General features: G+C 41.2%; 1 protein-coding gene across 1 annotated transcript in view; it reads right to left on the reverse strand.

Annotated features, from left to right (window-relative positions):
• CCSER1 (coiled-coil serine rich protein 1) overlaps positions 1–19,225 on the reverse strand; it is a 1,077,958-nt gene that overhangs the window by 357,201 nt on the left and 701,532 nt on the right. The window contains exon 10 of the mRNA XM_065405630.1: positions 1,448–1,462. Within this exon, the coding sequence (XP_065261702.1) occupies positions 1,448–1,462 (15 nt within the window). The remainder of the gene's footprint in view (positions 1–1,447; positions 1,463–19,225) is intronic.

Raw genomic sequence — 19,225 nt, forward strand, 5'->3', positions numbered from 1 at the left:
TAGAAGAGCCACAGCTTTCTGCTCCCCTTTGCTACCTTTGACACTATCTCATTCTGGTAGCTGGGTACATTTACAGCGTAGTCAAGGAGACTGCTATTAACCTCCGGTGCAAGCTCCTCCATGACTGTAAGCAGACTTAACAGAATATGAGTGATGCCTATTCTCTTACTGTCTCATGGTCGTATATGGGAATATTGCCTAGTAAATCTTTCCACTGAAACCTGCAGTATGTGTCTTCCAATTTACAAAGATTCTAGTACTCCCAGGATTCATGATAGTACATAACTCTGAAACACCAGATCACACGTTATCTAGAGAGAAAGCAAACATTTTTCTGCTTCTGGTTTACAAAAAGTTGAAATTGTTTTACTTAGTTGCAGTCCCTACACTAAACCCTGAATCTACTCTCTGCCAATGGAAATCTTTCAAGTCTTAACTGATGATGTGTTGTTTCCTTGAAGATATCCCACGCCATCTTCACAAACATCAGTGAGTGGAAATTATACACTCATCAGACCTTCTATTCTACTAGGAGCCAAAGAGAAACTTCAAAAGCTTGAGTGGCATCTTTAACAACGTAATGTCAACCTTATATTGGAGGTAGTGTAACCACCACATAAATTTAAAAACAAACAATCTTCACTTTTTAACTCTCCTTCTGTATCTTGATGACTCAGTTGATATCATACACGCAGAGACACCATGGCAATCCTTAAAGAAATACATTCTGACTATGGTCATCCTTGAAAAAATATTTCAGTTGCACTTAAGGAAACAGTTTAAATTGCTAGGTTCCTTTTCTTGCATTCTCACTAACATCAATACACAAAGCAATCTAATTAACCAATACAGAAACCTAACAAAACTAGAATTATTGTAATATTATAGCTACCAAAATATATGTACAAGTTGTGACACTAGCTTCCAAAACCCATACACACCTATGAAACTGTAAGCTCATAAACAGACCCAAGAAGAATCTACTGAATTGTTACCAAGCAAAGAAAGAAACTGAAATTTGGTGCTAATGCACTATATAAACATCCTCTTGCCCTCAAACCCAAGCGTTTGCAAGATACCAGATTAAGGAAGGAGTTGAAAGACAATTGATCTGAGTGTGCGGAATGCATATTATGATAGGTACCTTTAGAGAAATTAAGATAAACTTGTCTAAATGAAACAGTGATGAACAGAGGTACATGTGTATACATCCCTCTCTCTCCACCCTTACAGCAGCCCTGAGTCTTCCTAGCAAACATTAAACCACATTTTTAAGATTTTCATTTCAGTAGCTCCAGGGTTTCTACACTACACTACACTATATGGTAACTGAACTACTTCTAATGAGCCAAATGAGAATAAACACAGTTAGCTGAATTAGTATTTTCCCATTTATTTAAAAGCAAGTCTACTTTCTAACTGTCCCTTGTGGAACTTTAACAGAAACTTTAAATTTCAGGCCCTACAGAAATTACAAAAAATTAATTTAGATCAGCAAGACTGATTAAAATAAAAGAATGAAAAAACCTACTCATTTTATTTTGTCATGAACTTGGTTCTTGTAGTTATTGTAATCATTTCGGATATGGGTTCCTACAATGGGCATCTGTTGTCACTGCACTGCTAAAGTTCAGGTTCTGTCTCCATTTTAAACCTCATTTTACCCAGGTTTAAAATGTCAGCTAAACACACCCTCCCTTTCAAAAACTTGGTGTACAAGTCTCAAAGAGGAAACAGGGAGCATTAGGCCTCAGCTTCATTCTTCCTTTCTAGCTAGCCCCAAAGCAGAGAGGGAAGCAGCAAGAAAAAATAAAGTGGGAGATGAAAGAAGAGGAGACTAAAGAATCCCAGGAACTAAGCAGCAAACCTCAGGCACTTAGCTTCTGGTCTGAGGTCCAAGATGATTTCTCGAGGAAAGAATACACACCCAGCCCTCTTTTCCAATCCGCTTCTGATTAGACATGGGGATTCTTGAACTGTACACTGGAGTCTCAGCTAGGTCTCTCCTTGGCAGGGCCGGCTCCAGGCACCAACCCACCAAGCTTGTGCTTGGGGCGGCACCTGGAGGGGGGCGGCGCGGCGCTCCGGCCGCCGGGGAGAGCGGGGCCACAGCCGGGCTCGCTGCCCTCCCAGCGGCGGTCTGGCCGCCCTCCCCCCCTGCCCCCTACGCTCTGGCCGCCGGGGGGAGAGCCGAGCCCCAGCCGGGGCTCGCCGCCCTGCCCCCGGCGCTCTGGCCGCCGGGGGGAGAGCGGAGCCCCCGCCGGGGCTTGCCGCCCTCCCCCCGGGGCTCCAGCCGCCCTCGCCCCTGGTGCCCTCCCCCCGGCCGCCGGGGGGAGAGCGGAGCCCCCGCCGGGGCTCGCCGCCCTCCCCCCGGGGCTCCGGCCGCCCTCCCCCCCCCCCTGTGGGGGGGGGGGGGGGGGCGGCCGGAGGCTTTTTTGCCTGGGGCGGCAAAAAAGCAGAGCCGGCCCTGCTCCTTGGGGAGAATTCCTTGTATTAACAATGGACGTGAAAAAGTCTCATCACTTTTTTCCTCTTTACAGGCTCGGAAAGAGAAAGCTATAGCTAAAAGCTCCACAACTTGCAGTGTTCTCTGAGGATTTTTTTTTTTTTTTTTTTTTTAAATTTAGCTCCTTCCCTAAAGCATGTCAAAGCTGCCTGGGAAAAAGATTCTACCAGATCTTCACTTCCAATGTTGCCCCCAGTCCTGTGCTTCAGACCTTGGTTCTCAGTGGACCTTGAATCTGGCTGTTGGACAATACTGGAAGCAAAAACTGGAATTGACAACAGACCTCCTCTATCGCAAACTCTTTGCTTTTGTCCATTTCATGGCAGGGAGAGCAAATTACAGCCATTCCTGACAGAAATTTCTCTCTCAAATTAGCAGATTGTTAAAATAGTAACAAATACTCCACAGCTGAGGGTCTCCAGCGGAATATGGAATGTGTTGGACACCTGGTCTTCCATTAAGGGGAGGGAATTAACGGGGGGGGGGGAGGGCGGGAAGGTCTAGTCTTCAAATTATGCCCACAAGCCAAGCTCCGTTTGAGACACCACTAACAGTAGATTATACAAATCTACATACTGTGAATGCCACTCTTCTTTCTTGCACTTTGATCACCAGTGAAATAGTTAATGCTGTTGACCTTCAAATAATTATTGTTAGAATTCAAAAGCTGATACCTCGCTAAGATGAATAGGGATAGCTCACACCTCTAACAGAGGTGCAGTTTCAGGCTGTCTAAGGGTATGTCTACACTACGAAATTAGGTCGGTTTTATAGAAGTCGATTTTTAGAAATCGATTTCATACAGTCGATTGCGTATGTCCACACTAAGCGCATTAAGTCAGCTGAGTGCTTCCTCACTACCATGGCTAGCATCGACTTATGGAGCAGTGCACTGTGGGTAGCTATCCCACAGTTCCCGCAGTCTCCGCCGCCCATTGGAATTCTGGGTTAAGCTCCCAATGCCTGATGGGGCAAAAACATTGTTGCGGGTGGTTTTGCGTACATCATGTTGTCAGTCACCCCTCCCTCCGTGAAAGGAACGTCAGACAATCGTTTCGCGCCAGACACCAGGGCGATTAGAAGAGCACAACAAAGCGCGCTGCACATCAGAGTGGCTTTGAAAATCAGTTTCATGACTGGCCAGGCTTTGGTGTGACAGTTGTGTGTGTTCCTCCTTGATGCAAACCGGCCCCCTTTGTTGATTTTAATTCCCTGTAAGCCAACCACCCTCCCCCCTTCGAAATAAAGTAACTATTGTTTTGAAACCGTGCATTCTTTCTTTATTAAGTAAAAAAAACCAAAGAGATAACGGACAATGTAGCCCAGGTGGGGTGGGGGAGGAGGGAAGGACAAGGCCACATTGCTTATTGTAGCCACACTAAAAATCAAACTGTTTGAATGACAGCCTTCTGTTGCTTGGGCCATTCTCTGCAGTGGAGTGGCTGGGTGCTCGGATCCTCTCCCCTCCCCCCCCAATGTTCTTGGGCGTCTGGGTGAGGATGGAAAATGGGGAGGAGGGTAGGCAGTTATACAGTGGATGAAGCGGGGGTCTCTGCTCTTGTTGGCTTTTCTGAAGCTCCAACAGACGCTTCATCATGTCCGTTTGCTCCCCCAACAGATGCTTCATCATGTCTGTTTGCTCCCCCAACAGACGCTTCATCATGTCCTGCCTCCACTCTTCGTGATCACTTAATTCTTTCCTGGCCTCTGCCACTGAATGCCTCCACGCATTAAGCTGTGCCCTATCCGTGCGGGAGGACTGCATGAGCTCGGAAAACATGTCATCGCGAGTGCATTTTTTTCGCCTTCTAATCTGCGATAACCTCAGGGACGGAGATGATGAGGGAGTGTAGAAACGTTCTACGCTCTATGATTCTGGGGGGACTGCATGGTCACCTGTGCTGCTGAGTTTGCCACGCTGACCAAACAGGAAATGAAATTAAAAAGTTCCCGGGGCTTTTCCTGTGTCCCTGGCTAGTGCATCGGAGTTCAAAGTGCTGTCCAGAGTGGTCACAATGGAGCACTCTGGGATAGCTCCCAGAGGCCAATATCGTCAATTTGCGTCCGCACTACCCCAAATTCGACCCAGCAAAGTCGATTTTAGTGCTACTCCCCTCGTCGGGGAGGAGTACATAAATTGATTTTAAGAGCCCTTTAGGTTCGACGGAACGGGGTTGGTTGTGTGGAAGCATTCATGTTTAAATCAACCTAACATGGCTAAATTCAACCTAACCTCATAGTGTAGACCAGGCCTAAAGAACTATATAGATTACCTTCAAAATGTGAATCTAGTGTAATCTTCCCAACTGTAAGGGCTAGACATTTTTTAGAAGAAAGCTTAGATTCTGGAACACAAGAGGGAAGCCTTTAAAAGATTAGTGGCTTGTTGAGGAGCTGCAAGCTGGCTAAATTCAGCCACTAAGGACAGGTTTCTATGTTTAGGACTGTTCCATCTACCATGCTCCACAGTTTAATTTGGAGGGTTTTAAAAAAGAAATTGAAAAGAAATAACTCTCTTTTGCATGCCTATAAATATTATTATAAAAATCTGTAATTCACACCTCACGCCATTTGTTCAATGTCACAACCCTTCCTTCACCCTCTCCCAGTGTCCCTGATAGGGCACACTTCCCCTGCTACCAGTTTTAATCCCAGTATGTAAGATAGAAACCAGCAGATGTGAGATGGGATACATTATGGTGTGCAGGATGGAATGTTGCAAAGGGAACTGCTGTGGACCTATGAGGAGGTCTCAGTAGTACAGAAAGCCAGCAGCAGCGAGTTGCAAAATGTAATCACGTGGGGTTGGATTGCAATGTTTTGATTGGGGCTAGTGGATTAGTGGTGGGCTAGGGAGGAGGAAAGGGCTTCATTTTGTAAAGGTTAAGAGGTGGGAGAGAGCACAAACTGTAAGGGAGAGACAGGGGAAAAGAGGGAGAAGGACATAGCTGAAAATGAGCTTACTCATCTACAGGAACAGCATAGCATGAGCGATGACAGTACAGGCTTCCCCATGTCATACCACCACTGTTCCTCAGACATAAGTGAATTGCACTTTAATCCCAGGTTTAATCCCAGATGACTGGGGTAAGGAGAGTAGAAGGAGTGGGATTTGAAAAACACTCAAGTTTAAAACTCTCAATTATTTAAATGGGAGCAGAGTGGAGCCAACACTGAGCACTTTTGAAAACCCCACACTTAGTCTTTGCTGATCTATTAAATGCTGGCACACCAAAGAACTCAGCCATGCAAGAGGAGTGATGGTGGGTGGTAGGCAATAGGATTCAGTCAATACCCTTTAAATAATTTGAGCCCAGTTTCAGTGTGCTATTAAACAGAAAACCACTTTCTGGAGATGAGATGTTAAAACTAAACAGAATTTTGTTAACATTCAAAATGAACAAATTGAAAAATCGTCTGGTTTTTTTAAGAGAGGAATTGTTTAATGTTCTTTTCTCTATTTAAAGTGGTTACCAGGAGAACCATTTACATAACAAATAAGCACATTATGTACCAACTATGGTACAAAACACTGCTACTGCAATATCAGTTTAATACACATTTAGTGCCTTCAGGAAAAAAAATAAGTTGGTTCCCATATTCTGTAGTTCCATTTGATGAAGCATATCTGTGGCAAAATATTTGGAGTAGATCATCTGAGAACAGTCTGGAACCACAATAACACTGTGTCACTGCATGTACATTTGGAAAGAATTAATGAATACCTGGGTCTGTTTTTAGCCCAGCAAACCACATTAGATCAGTGGACAGATTTAAAATAAAAAGATGAAAATTCAAAGAGTATGTGGAAATGTGAGAAAAGTGCCAATATTCATAAAGAGAGCAACCAATGTTAAGAAATTAAACGTGGGACTATTCGATAAAATTAGTATGTAAAGGGTTGGGAGCTTTTGCCAGCCTCCACTGAAATCTGTTTTCATTGTGATGATACTTGTGTCACACTTACAGTATAGCCACACTGTGATAAAAGACTGGTGGCACAGGCACGGCTGGCCTGGGTCAGCTGACTTGGGCTACGGAACTATAAAATTGCTACATAGGTGTCTGGGAGCAGGCTTCGGCCAGGGCTCTGGGACCCTCTCCCATCATGGGGTCCCAGAGCCCTGGCTCCAGGCCAAGCCCAAATAAATGTCTATCAGGGATGGTCTAGACAGTATTTGGTCCTGCCATGCGGGCAGGGGACTGGACTCGATGACCTCTCGAGGTCCCTTCCAGTCCTAGAATCTATGAATCTATGAATCTACAGCGCAATTTTATAGCCTCACAGCCCAAGTCATCTGACCCAGGCTCTAAGACTCGGTGCCACTGTTTTATTAATTGCAGGGTAGACATTCCCTTACAAGCCTAGCAATCTAATATTAGACACAAAATAATGTATAAAAAGTATGTAGGTGAAATTCAAACTAATTATGCTGTCCCTGTGAAGCCTATTGATACAAATTTGACCACTAAAATTGAATTAATGCATTTTTGATATGAGAAAAGATATCAACCAAACTTTTCAAGACATTCTTCATCTGTTACACTGAATCAACAACTTTTTTTTAAAGTTATCATCCTGACATTATACGTTAAGTTTATAATACAGATGTTTTTAAACAATGGAGCAGTGTGGGTCCCGAGGGTACAGGGCACAGGACTGAGAGTCAGATTGGGGTTCACACAAGGTCACAGAGAGAAGGGCTGGTGGTAGCGGGGCGGGGTTTCTATTCCTGAGGTCACTAACTTGCTGTGTAAATTTGGGAAAGTCACTTGGATCCAGAGTTCCAAAGGTATTTAGGTGCCTAAAGTTACAGATAGATGCCTAGTGCCTTACCAAAGCACCTAAGCATACGAGGCACTCAGCTCCCATTGACTCAATGGGAATTAGGTGCTTAACTCACATAGGTTCTTTTGTAAACCCAATTAGGCACGTATCTGCATGTTTAGCACCTAATCATTGCAAATCTGGCTTTTCACTTTTCTGGCCTCAGTTTCCTTGTTGGTAAAATGGGGTTAATGATACCTACCACTGTAAAGCAGAATTATATCACTAGATAAAAAGTGCTATATTGGTGTTTAGTATTGTTACTGTTCCTACTGCTTCCTATTGCCAAATCAAATGTCTCCACTGACAACAATCTCAAAAGATTCTATCGCATGTTATGGGGCCATGTTCAGTTTTATTTTATTTTTAGATATATCTAAAAATAAAATAAAACTGAACATGGCCCCATAACATGCGATAGAATCTTTTGAGATTGTTGTCAGTGGAGACATTTGATTTGGCAATAGGAAGCAGTAGGAACAGTAACAATACTAAACACCAATATAGCACTTTTTATCTAGTGATATAATTCTGCTTTACAGTGGTAGGTATCATTAACCCCATTTTACCAACAAGGAAACTGAGGCCAGAAAAGTGAAAAGCCAGATTTGCAATGATTAGGTGCTAAACATGCAGATACGTGCCTAATTGGGTTTACAAAAGAACCTATGTGAGTTAAGCACCTAATTCCCATTAGGTATATATATATATTTCATTTCATTATATATATTTATTTCATTCATAGAATCGTATAAGATTACGGTTGGAAGAAACCTCAGGAGGTCATCTAGTCCAACCCTCTGCTCGAAGCAGGACCAATCCCCAACTAAATCATCCCAGCCAGGGCTTTGTCAAGCCGGGCCTTAAAAACCTCTAAGGATGGAGATTCCACCACTTCCCTATTCAAATTAACTTACATCACCTTTGAAAAACTACTAGAAAAATTCCCCAGACAAAATTTACTTGTCAGTCTCACTACGACGGAGATAATAAACAACCCAATGATATCTAACTCATCCATTTTTTAAAGCAAATTGTCCCAAATCAAAACAAAAGGATTTCCTCTGTTCACATTTAAAATGTGCTCTCAGTTGGTAGAAATCCACCCATGTGTAAAAATATTTTGGAAGTTTTGTTGATCAATGTTTTACAGACTATACAATTTCTTGAGTTACAGAGAAATATTAAGAGTGAAATGATGCAACAGCAGCAGATGCTTTTAAATACAATTTGACAACCAGTTTCAGTTATAGTTTTGACACAGAGTAAAAAATTAAAAGGTAACTTGTACTAACTCAGTAGCCTGAATTGGAAAACTAAACTACACCAAATGTAATTTCTAAACTTGTTACAGATGTAATTTTATGCTACTAAAGTTTACTATATGAACTATTAATTGAAAAATCACTATAGTGTATAAGTGATGAATTTCATCTGCAGACTCAGTAGATTTTTTTTTAAGTAATTTCCTGCAAGCAACACAACCAAAACTAAAGCATCTCTGCAGATTTCATCCTTTTTTCAGAGATATGTCTTGCTCTGATTTTGAAAGTCTGCTTATCCTACAAAGAAACAAATATTTTATAAAGAAAATAGAAATGATTACCTTTAACACAATGTATTTTCAAGCACGCTAGATTCAATTTACTGCATAAGTATTTAAGTTCGTAAGAATAGTAAAATAGAAATATTTATGGATAACACTAAAAGTTACCCATTCAAACACCTCACTCCCTTAAATCAATGTGTGGATTCACACTAATACATATGTCATTAGTTATTTTAATTTATCAGAAAATGGGCCTAAAGTGGAATACAGTTCATTAAGTTCAATGTTATGGTCCCATGCCGAAAATGACATGGTATTTACCTCAGCTCATGGAGCACTAACTTGAGTAATGAGAATATAACCTATTTGCAAATGCAAATAAAATGTAACAGTGCTTAATTAGTATAGGCAAATACAAATTTAGCAAATTGCTTAAAACATTTTATCTACTATGTTCAAATTATAACATCTATGTATACAAATTTAGAGATTATATTCTGTGTAATCAGCTGTAAATTTTTAAAGCAATGTACTAATCTTAAATTGTTTTTGCAAATGGAATTAATTAGCATTAGTAATAAGATATGCAAGTGGAAATTAAATGTGAATCACACTTGCCCCAGATATAGACAAAATGAAGAAAATGTCACTTTTTTGGTTACATTTCCCCATAAAATGAATGTCATAACTGATCAGATAATTTTACAAACATTCAGGGAGAAAAGGAAATTCCATGTAAAAGATGTTGGGCACCTTCAATTCCCACTGAAGTTAAGGCTGTGATCCTACAATCAGATTGCTTTGGCATGGACCTAGAACCCAATGAACTCTGCACTGGGGGCTTCATTGATAAAGGCCAGAATGTGGAACAATTCAAGAGGTTCCAAACTGTAAGACAGAAAATTGCTCTCCCCCCTGCAAAAAAAGTAATAAATGTTGTCCTTTATTATTTAAATATTGGGCGTCTGCATAAACTATGTATGGTGAATGCTGTCTTCTAGCACATATCTAAACCTATCTGTACACAACCTCATACTATAACTGGATATTATGGGAGCTTAATGAACTACAAATGTTATATAAAGCAAGGTATCTATTAGATGTGGTTATTTGCAGACGAAATAGCATGCTCTTGCTTTGTATTTATTTAAAATGTAACATCTTTGATACCCACAGATATAGGCAAGATGTTGGTGGGTAGATGTGTACAGTTTCATTATACAATGAAGATATTAAAAGATTCACTATAGAGGTGTCATTACTTGACTCAATAGCTAAAGATGTGTGAAGTTTTTCATCAAAGTGGGATTAAAAACACTATGTGTAGAAAATACAAAATCACACCATTTAATGTTAGGGTGTAGATTTAGGGCTAGATTGAGCCTGTAAGCTCAGCAATGTGTAATGATCGGTATGACGCTTTTGCCGGCACAGGAGAGTCCTGCTTTGCCCTTTATGCTGGCAGAAAGTAATTTACTGCAGCCCTTTACTGCATATTGGTTACTAGCCCCGCACCTTGTGCCATCACAGTTCTTCTGGCCAGTGAAGGGGTGGGGGGGTAAGAGAGGGGAGAAGCAGCCTCATTAGCACAGGAGGAAAATTTCAGTACTGCATGCTTGAGGCGGCTTCCCTACTTCCCCTTCTGCACCTGAGGAGGGAAGCTCTATTATGCAAATGAAAGGATACGATGGTGCAAAAAAAGTGTAATTTATCAGATGATACTTTTTTAATGTGAACGCCTTGTAATCCGGTGCCACAAAATGCACCACATACCTGTGTATACAATTGTCTAGCCAAACTCCTACAAGCCTAGTTTTGCAGAAAATTTTAGGCACCTGTGGCCAGATTTACAAAGATGCAAATAGATGCCTTACAAAATGTCTAAGCAGGTTAGGTGCCTAACTCCCTTCAATTTTGTAAACAAACTCTCATTAGGACTGTGACAAAGTGAGAATTTCTGTAATTATTTGGTGAACCCTATGTGTGCCTGAGTTTCCCCTATATGTTGCATTGCTGTCCAGTGGAGTGGAGAAAGTATTAAATTTGCTCTCAGGGGAGACATAGCTGTGTGTGTCACCTCCCTCTCTGGATGGAATGAATACAGTCACAGTAAAGAACTGGCTGAAACCAACCCAGATCAACAAGGGGTCTAGAGAGACAATGTTACTTTTAGCAGGGAAGCTGACCAGAAACCCCAGCTAGAAAACAAAGGGCTAGGTAGAGTGAGGTGGGGAATAAGTTGGCTCTGGAAGAAGCTTGAAGGCTCTCTCATCTGGGAACTGACTAAGGAAGAAAGTCAGAGGGAAAGCCTCAAAGTGGAGTTCATTACAGCTTGGCTCGGTGGATTGCTCTGGGCTGACCAAAATTGATGATGCTTTAACCTTTATGTCTCTGTGCTAACCTAAGGACTTCCTATAACGTGTTCCAGGTAACTAATCAACCCTACTATTTTGAAAATGCTGCTTGAAAATCACCGTATATACTTGGTGAGGTGCATTTATCCCTGAGGATTGTTCAAGTCTCTACCAGGAGCGTATATCAGTTGGACTCACTGAACAGAGCACATGGCGTGAAGCAGGAGTGCTGAAGATGCAGAGGGTCCGTCTCAAGAGGTGACGAGGCCGCATGACCTATGCTGAACGATGAGTGAAACTCCTTTTGGGGGTCTGGCACACTGAAGGGGTTCCTCCAAGACACTATTCCTAAGCTGGGTGCCTAGCACCGATCCTGTGGATCCTTGACAAGGACAAAGATCTGTGACCATGTATGGCTCCAATTCAGCAAAACACTTAAGCATATGATTAAATTTAAGGGCATACTTAGTTCCATTGTTTTCAATGGATACATTCACCACGTATTTACATATTTTGCTGAATTAGGACCTCTGGGCTGAAACCTGTTATCAGCACAAACATTTCTGCTCCTGCTTATAAGGTAAATATTTCTCATGAAGCAGGAAAAAAAATCGCAGCCAAAAAGGTACGTCCTCACAGTAAGTAATTTAACCCTATACAAAAATAAAATAGTTAACTGGTCATGTCAATATGTTTTAAGGTAATTTAGATAAATATTTCGTTACCATTACAGTTCCTATGTTAACTGAAGAAAGACATTCACTCAGAGACCAGATCAACATGTATCAACACTTTAAACCTTCCCATGACAACCTTAACTTTGACCCACAGGGCAACATTTATGAACTGTTTCAACACACATCATTCATCAATGCATACTCTTCTATTACTTCATGTATGTAACCATTATTACATACAGTAAAAGTGATATGAATACATGGGACAGAGTTAATGTTCTAGGACTGAATGAAGAAAGGTTATTTTTTGAGATTGTAGGTAAAGTGAATGTTTATACTGTTAAGTTAATGTAAGAACTGTAAGCGTAATAAAATATTTATTTTTCTTAACTGGCCATTTCAAAGCTTTAATTTTTTGTAAAGACTTTTAAAGGGTCTTTAATCATTGCTTTTGCATAAGGATCGACTGTTTAATCTAGCAATTTAATATTCAGTTAAAGCTTTTTTGGTCCAATTCTCTTTTGAAAACTATATTAATAAAGTATTTCTGCAATACGTACTGCAAAGACAAGCAGATTTCTATGATCTTTTGCATGTTAGGAATTTAAATGATTTCCTTTTGATTACCTCTACAGTTATATAACAAGTTACTTAAAAGAAGTCAGAATGTCAAAAGTGGATTATTTTTCTAAGCACTGAAATAAAATGATTTAAAAAATCACTTAAGTTAACATACGGGAAATGCAGCACGCTCTCTCTTAGGCTTGGTCTACACTTACCCCCCAAGGCGAAGTAAGGTACGCAAATTCAGCTACGTGAATAACGTAGCTGAATTCGACATACCTTACTTCGAACTTACCACGGTTCAGACGCGGTCCACACGCGGCAGGCAGGCTCCCCCGTCGACTCCGCGGTACTCCTCTCGTCTAGCTGGAGTACCGCAGTCGACGGCGAGCACTTCCTGGTTCGATTTATCGCGTCCACACCAGACGCGATAAATCGAACCCGGAACTTCGATCCCCAGCCGCCGAACTAGCGCGGCAGTGTAGACATACCCTTAGAGTCCTGAAATTACTATTTGACACCCAAACTGTGTTCTGTAAATGAAAATAGTTTTTCCTTGATGACATTTTGTGGTGTGTTTTGGCCCCCGTTTTCACTTACCACTACTATGACTTTATTTAATCTTATAGCAATAACTCTCGATTAAATTCAAATTCTTGGCTAGCTACCTTAGGGGAATACTATGTAATATGGATATCTTTTTATTTCTCTCTGTTGAGCTACAGCCTTATCACAAAACCCATTTTTTAAAACTACACAGTGATAAGACTTCAAGCTCAATTATCAGTCACTCAAGGGAGAAAAAGGTAAAATTGCTATAGGCCAAGTTCTGTCTTTACATCTGCACCTCCCTGTGAAGTCAATGGAACTCAATCACATCCAAGAGTATAACTAGGATCCTTTTATTTATGTGGAATTTTCTTGTTAGACAATTTCAGAGCAATTACATTGGATATACATTGTTTACAGCCTGTAAAATGAAGTATTAGAAAATGGCGTGTAAGTGGGATATATCTAGAGATGGATCCTGATGCCTGTTAAAGCTTTTTTGCTTTGCTCTGGTAGCAAAAGACAGTTTCACACTTGGGTTACCTAGTTTTCTGAGGCATTCTCTCCTTCACCTTGTCACGTTGGAATCTCAGGGTGGTGTAGGACTGGCTGTACGCCTTCTTGCAACCCCTGATATATGGAGCATGTCCATGGAAAAAAGGGGGTATGGACAGGGGATTGCAATCTGAGCCATTCTAACAGCCAGGGATAAGCCATAGGCATCCAGGCATAAGATGCAGCAGTACTACAGCTACTCTATCTTTTGCCAGGTACCAAACCAACACTCCCAGGATTACAGTAATACAAAGGTTCCGTTGAGCTTCCCACGCTGTGCTGAACACTGCATGGACAGTCCCCACAATCTGCCCCATAATTACGCGTACAGTACTCCATGGAATTCTCAAGACACCTAATGTCCAGATGACTTCAGATGGATTGAGTTGGTTACGTTGAATTGAAGAAAAAAATCAGGGTGGGAATAGTTTTTAGCTGAGATCACATTTTAGGTTTGAGGATAAACTGGGCCTGGGGCTTGGGATTTGATGATGCCAAAATCCATTGAATGGTTCTCATTAGATTATCTCAGTTTGAGATTTCCTCAGTCTTGGGAAAAAGTTGGAAAACAAGCTACTTATATTTTTGGAAGCAGTCAAAAAACCATAGACGCAAAGATCTGAATCTGAACTGCCATGAACAGTGGGATGTGTTTGCAGTTGAGGATGGGGCTCAATCCCATCTCTACATACGTCTATGTAACGATCTTAAATCACCCTTTTGTGCTCTGATAGGACCATTTCAAGGATCTGTGGAGGAATTTTTATGGGGCTGCATTTTCAAAGACTTGTTAGGCTACATATTTTTCAGTACCAAGATTTATGACAAAAAAAAGTAGCCTATGGTCATATTGACATGACGTTCTTGCCATAGTTAGAACCAGTCCACTTTTTGGAAAGCTACACAAGTCTCAGAACAGAAGCCAGGCAAAGACCTGTAGAGATGTCATGGGGGGCTGTGCCTGGAGCATCTTCCTTTGGCAGGCATCAGCATGCCAGGCACATCTGCCTCGGTTTCCCTCCTCCTGAGTTCCCACCAACAGTCCAGTCTTTCTTAGTGCAAATGGCCCTTGTGGGGTTCATTTACTGCAGAAGTCCCATGCAAATAAATGATAACAAAACATGTCCCATGGCCAGAATATCCCTAGCATAGTCCAAACTATACATACAATTTACAGTCCCAGCATCCCCCACCATGCCTTAGCTCATCAGCACAGTCCCAGTGCATTCCTCACCATGCCACACCTATCCAGCACAGCCCCAGCATCGCTCCTCTTGTGTCTCTCTGGCAGGACAGTCATCCCAGCTGGACTGCTACCTCACTCTTCCCAGCTGGAACCCCTCAGGCTCTCTGCTAGGAGATCATCCCGACACTCTTGTTGTTCCCTGGGTCCATCTCTCCAGCCTGGAGAGGTCAGCAGGTAAGCCCCTCCGCTACTGCCCTGACTTCAGCCCTCTCTGGCCCTTGGCACCAGCTCTCCAGCTTGTAGCCAACAGGCATCTCCTTCTGTTGTTGCTCCTCCTGTCTCAGTCCTCTGAAGTCCTTGTCCCCTGGCTCTCTGGCTTGGGGACATCAGCAAACCCCTCTTACTGCTCTCCTAGCCTTCTCCTGGGTATGAAACAGTAGCCTAGCCCATTCCTCCCTCTTCCCAGGAACAGCTTGCAGGGAGCTTTCTGCTCTCTACAGCTTTACCCAAGGACCTCCTTCAGTTTCCTGACTGATACTCACACACTGCATCTCTTCCAACTCACTGAGTCTCCCTGGTCCCTTATAGCCCCCAGATGCATCTCCACCAAATGGGAACACCTATCCAGACACAGGGGAGCTGGACCTACTTCATTTGCAGGGGCTAGCCATCCTGTGACAAGAGGTTCTTATAAAGTTAAGAAGTGCTGCTAGCAACAGCTCCAAACTTTGCTTCCAAAAATATATATACCACAGTTTATGGGTTAATTCCAGAGTCTGGCATCTGGATCCTCCAGCTGCCAAATATGCTATGTCTGTTGCCACAGCTGTTGACTATTCTGCTTCTAAAGAAATAGTAAGATGAAAGAGTGAGAAAAATGCTAACAGTAGCAGGAGAAAGTATCAAGATATTCAGTTATTGTTATTTTTAATTGCTTATGCATGTGCCAAAGGCTAGTGTGTCCGTAACCGTACTGTGCTGGTTCAATATGTACGAAGGAAATCTGTAGTTAACACAGCAGTTCAATAAGCTACTACGAGCCTGTATAAATATGTTCTCGGGACAGAAAAGCAAAAGTAGCTATGAATTCCATCATACAGAATTCATTCTAGTCTTTCGTTTAACTTCCCTTTTCCATTAGAGGTAGACAAATAGACTAATGTTATCAAGACTAATAAATGGTTTACATTTTAGAATATTTACTGAAATGTATGATTGCTTCTCAGTCAGTATCAAATCCTGCTCAACTTAACTCACAGAAGCAGTCTTACTGATTTCACTGAGATTTCTCCTGCAAAATAAATAGGATTTGGTTCCTGTGGTTTTACCACTGATGAAAGTTATTATTATTGCTTCTGCCTGCTAATATGCTTAAATTCTGCACTTGCAGTCCTGCCCTCATTAACAATCTCTTTTAGATGCTGTCAATAACGTATATTTTCATATAATCTTTCAAGCTAAGTACAGTGATCAGTGGTCCAACGTCAGTGGTGGAGATATCTAGGAAAGATACCTGTTTAATAGCATCACAGGCAATATATGTTTTAAGAGGGGCTTGAAAGAAGGGAGGATTGTTGACTGACTGGTGCATGAGAAGACGGAGGCACAAGCACAAAGATCACCAGGGAAGAAGACAGAAAGGCAAGAGGATACACAGAGTGATTAGGAGAAGAGTTGGGAAGAGGAAAATCAAAGGAGGAAATAACAGCAGAGGCAAAAGAATGGACAAGTTGTACCGGGCCTTGGAGAGAAGTCTGAAATAAGATGAAAGGAAGCCAGTGAAGGTATTCAAAGATAGTTAGAAGAGTAAAAAGAGATAACATGAAAACTTGAATAAGATTATGCTGCTGAGATATCAATAGTATATGACAAGGTCAATGTAGGCTACAGAGTCAGTTCAGCATTCACTGGTTTATTTTTGTGTAAGGTCTTTGACTATGATGCTTCGCTATTCAAGCGACTTGTGAATGCCTTCTTGATGTATGCAGTGGGAGGCTTCTCCACATGAAAGATTATGTGTCATCAAAACCAAACAAAGCTTGTGGAGCAAATCTCCTGAGTGCATTTTGATCACAGAAAGCATCCCTAATGGGAAATGTTATTCCATCAACATGTCACCTGCAGACAATCTGGTTAATTAACTGCACATTACAGAGAGATATCTGATGAGAATCAATCAATATGGTTGGTAAAAATACCATAAGTTCAAAATTAAAATGTCAAGGTGCATAAGGAGGAGCATGGGAATTGCTTTTTGTTGTGCTATGGTAACTCAGGGCACTGTATCGGAGACCGAAACTGAGCAATAGTGTCATGTTGTGGTTTCCACACTTCTGAAATCTAAACTTTCTCCAGCAAAGAATATTGAGCTGTATTCTGTAAATTCTCGTTAAAGGTTTTCCCTCCTGCTGATGGCTAAGAAAATCAGAAAGATCAGAATGCCTCCTCTGACATGCGGTAAAGAATCTACAGACAACAATGCAGGGGTTTCAGAACGGCTTAATGCTTTGTGTAACTTTAAGACTTTCGCCTTCATGGAAGCTTCTTCTGAAGGAGTACTGTATCCAGCCATGTTAAATCCTCAGTGGAGATCAATATAGATGCTCTTCCAGGTTTATTGAAATAGCATTTTGGTTTGGTCCTACAATAATCAGTCAATTTAATTCAAGAACATGCTGAGCGACTTTCCAACACGTGGCCTCAAGTATCAGAACATGGTTTTTGTGCTTATGCAGAAATATTGGCACTAATCAGAGAGTAATTAAATTTACCAAGACTAAAAGCAGAGCATTATATTAATTTCTTACAACCTGAGGGTTAGAGAAACAACTGACAGAATACTACAAGAAAGAAATAGAGCAAATGTGAGTGTCTGACACTGAAGAAAAGACTGACAAAAGAAATGTTGCCTTTAGTCTCTAAAAGTCAAATTCTATAGTCTTTAGTTCAGGGAAGTTTTGCCCAAGTGTGTGTGTGTGTACACACACACACACACACACACACACACACACACACACACACAAGGACTGGAAGATTTGGTCTTACAGTTGTGCTGTTCAGGTTTAGTGAGGAAAAATGCACCAAGTCAATGATTCTTCCCATGATCAATGACTATAATTTCAAGACACTTGACATATGATTTTCTATTTGTGCATGGCATATTAAATATTTAAAGAGATTCTGTACTCAGCATGGTGATGAGTGCCTTAGAAAAGTCATTAAATACATTAAGAAAAGTACTGCAAATCACCTGTGCAAAGTAAACGTTATGGAGTTCCAATTAGATTTCTTCAGATATGCTCACTAACATTATATTTCAATTACAGTCTATAAAGGGATAGTATAAATCACCATTTTCACACAAAGCATCACAAGAGGATAGTGGGCTGAGGGATTTCCCTAATTCTGGGTGTACACATGCATCCACTATGGACTCTTAACTAGAGACATGTGAATAAAAGAAATTCCCAAACCAATGCAGTGGCTAATCAGCCTAATGCTTCACTTAGTTACACTCTTTGCTACCACAGAGATTCTATCATTGTTGGTTGGGTAAGACATTTCTATCTGATGTCAAACAGTATGTTTTGAGAACATAACCATGTTGGCATTTGCTCCCATGAGGAAGGGATAAATAGTGCAGCAGGTTCTCTCATTGGTTAAATAAAAAGGAACAGCTGGATGGCCGAGTTCAGCACAAATGACCTTGTGAGTCAATTGGAAAACATACTTGTCAGCCAATACAGAGAACCCAGAATGCTGTATAATGCTAGCAAAAAACTGTTTAGGAAACTCAGAAGCCCCTGTTAGAACTAAAACAGCTCTACGGCCTAGAAAGCATTAATTCTTCTAAAACAAAACAAAAACAATCAGGGAATGGAATATCAGTCTATCCCTACTGCTTAAAAATATTTTAAAAAGAGAGCACTGCCCTTAATTAAATCACAGTACAATTCAACGAAGAATCTCCCACCCACCCCCCACGCTTTTTTCAGTTTAGAATTGACACCTGCTGCATGGCCTTTGTTTTTCTCATTTATTTTCTTGGCAGACAGTGAGCCTTTCCCTCCTGCCCTAATGTCTGCAGAGGAAAAAAATATATATTACTATTAGAGCTGCAGATAACTGTTCAATGGAGATTTACTTTCTAGCAAAATAGGGAAATAAGCTCTTCACGTGATTGCTTTAGCTAGGTGTGAGAGGGAGAGAGAATTCTCATCACAAAGGGCAACATGTCTAGTTTTGTTTTGAAGCTGTTAGATAAAGTTTGCACAAAAGGGACGGTCAACTTTTAAAGTGCATTTTGTATGAGGGGGATTTTTAAAAAAAATTAATTTGAGAACCGTTGTTAAGAACAGAATAGAGAATTGTGGTCAAAGAGGTGGAAAAGGGCAAAGGGGAAAACTAACCCTTACAGGATTGTCCTATAAAATTTAATAAGATAAAACCAATAGGGT

This window comes from Emys orbicularis, chromosome 5, assembly GCF_028017835.1.
Source record: "Emys orbicularis isolate rEmyOrb1 chromosome 5, rEmyOrb1.hap1, whole genome shotgun sequence".
In the NCBI taxonomy this organism is placed as follows: domain Eukaryota; kingdom Metazoa; phylum Chordata; order Testudines; family Emydidae; genus Emys; species Emys orbicularis.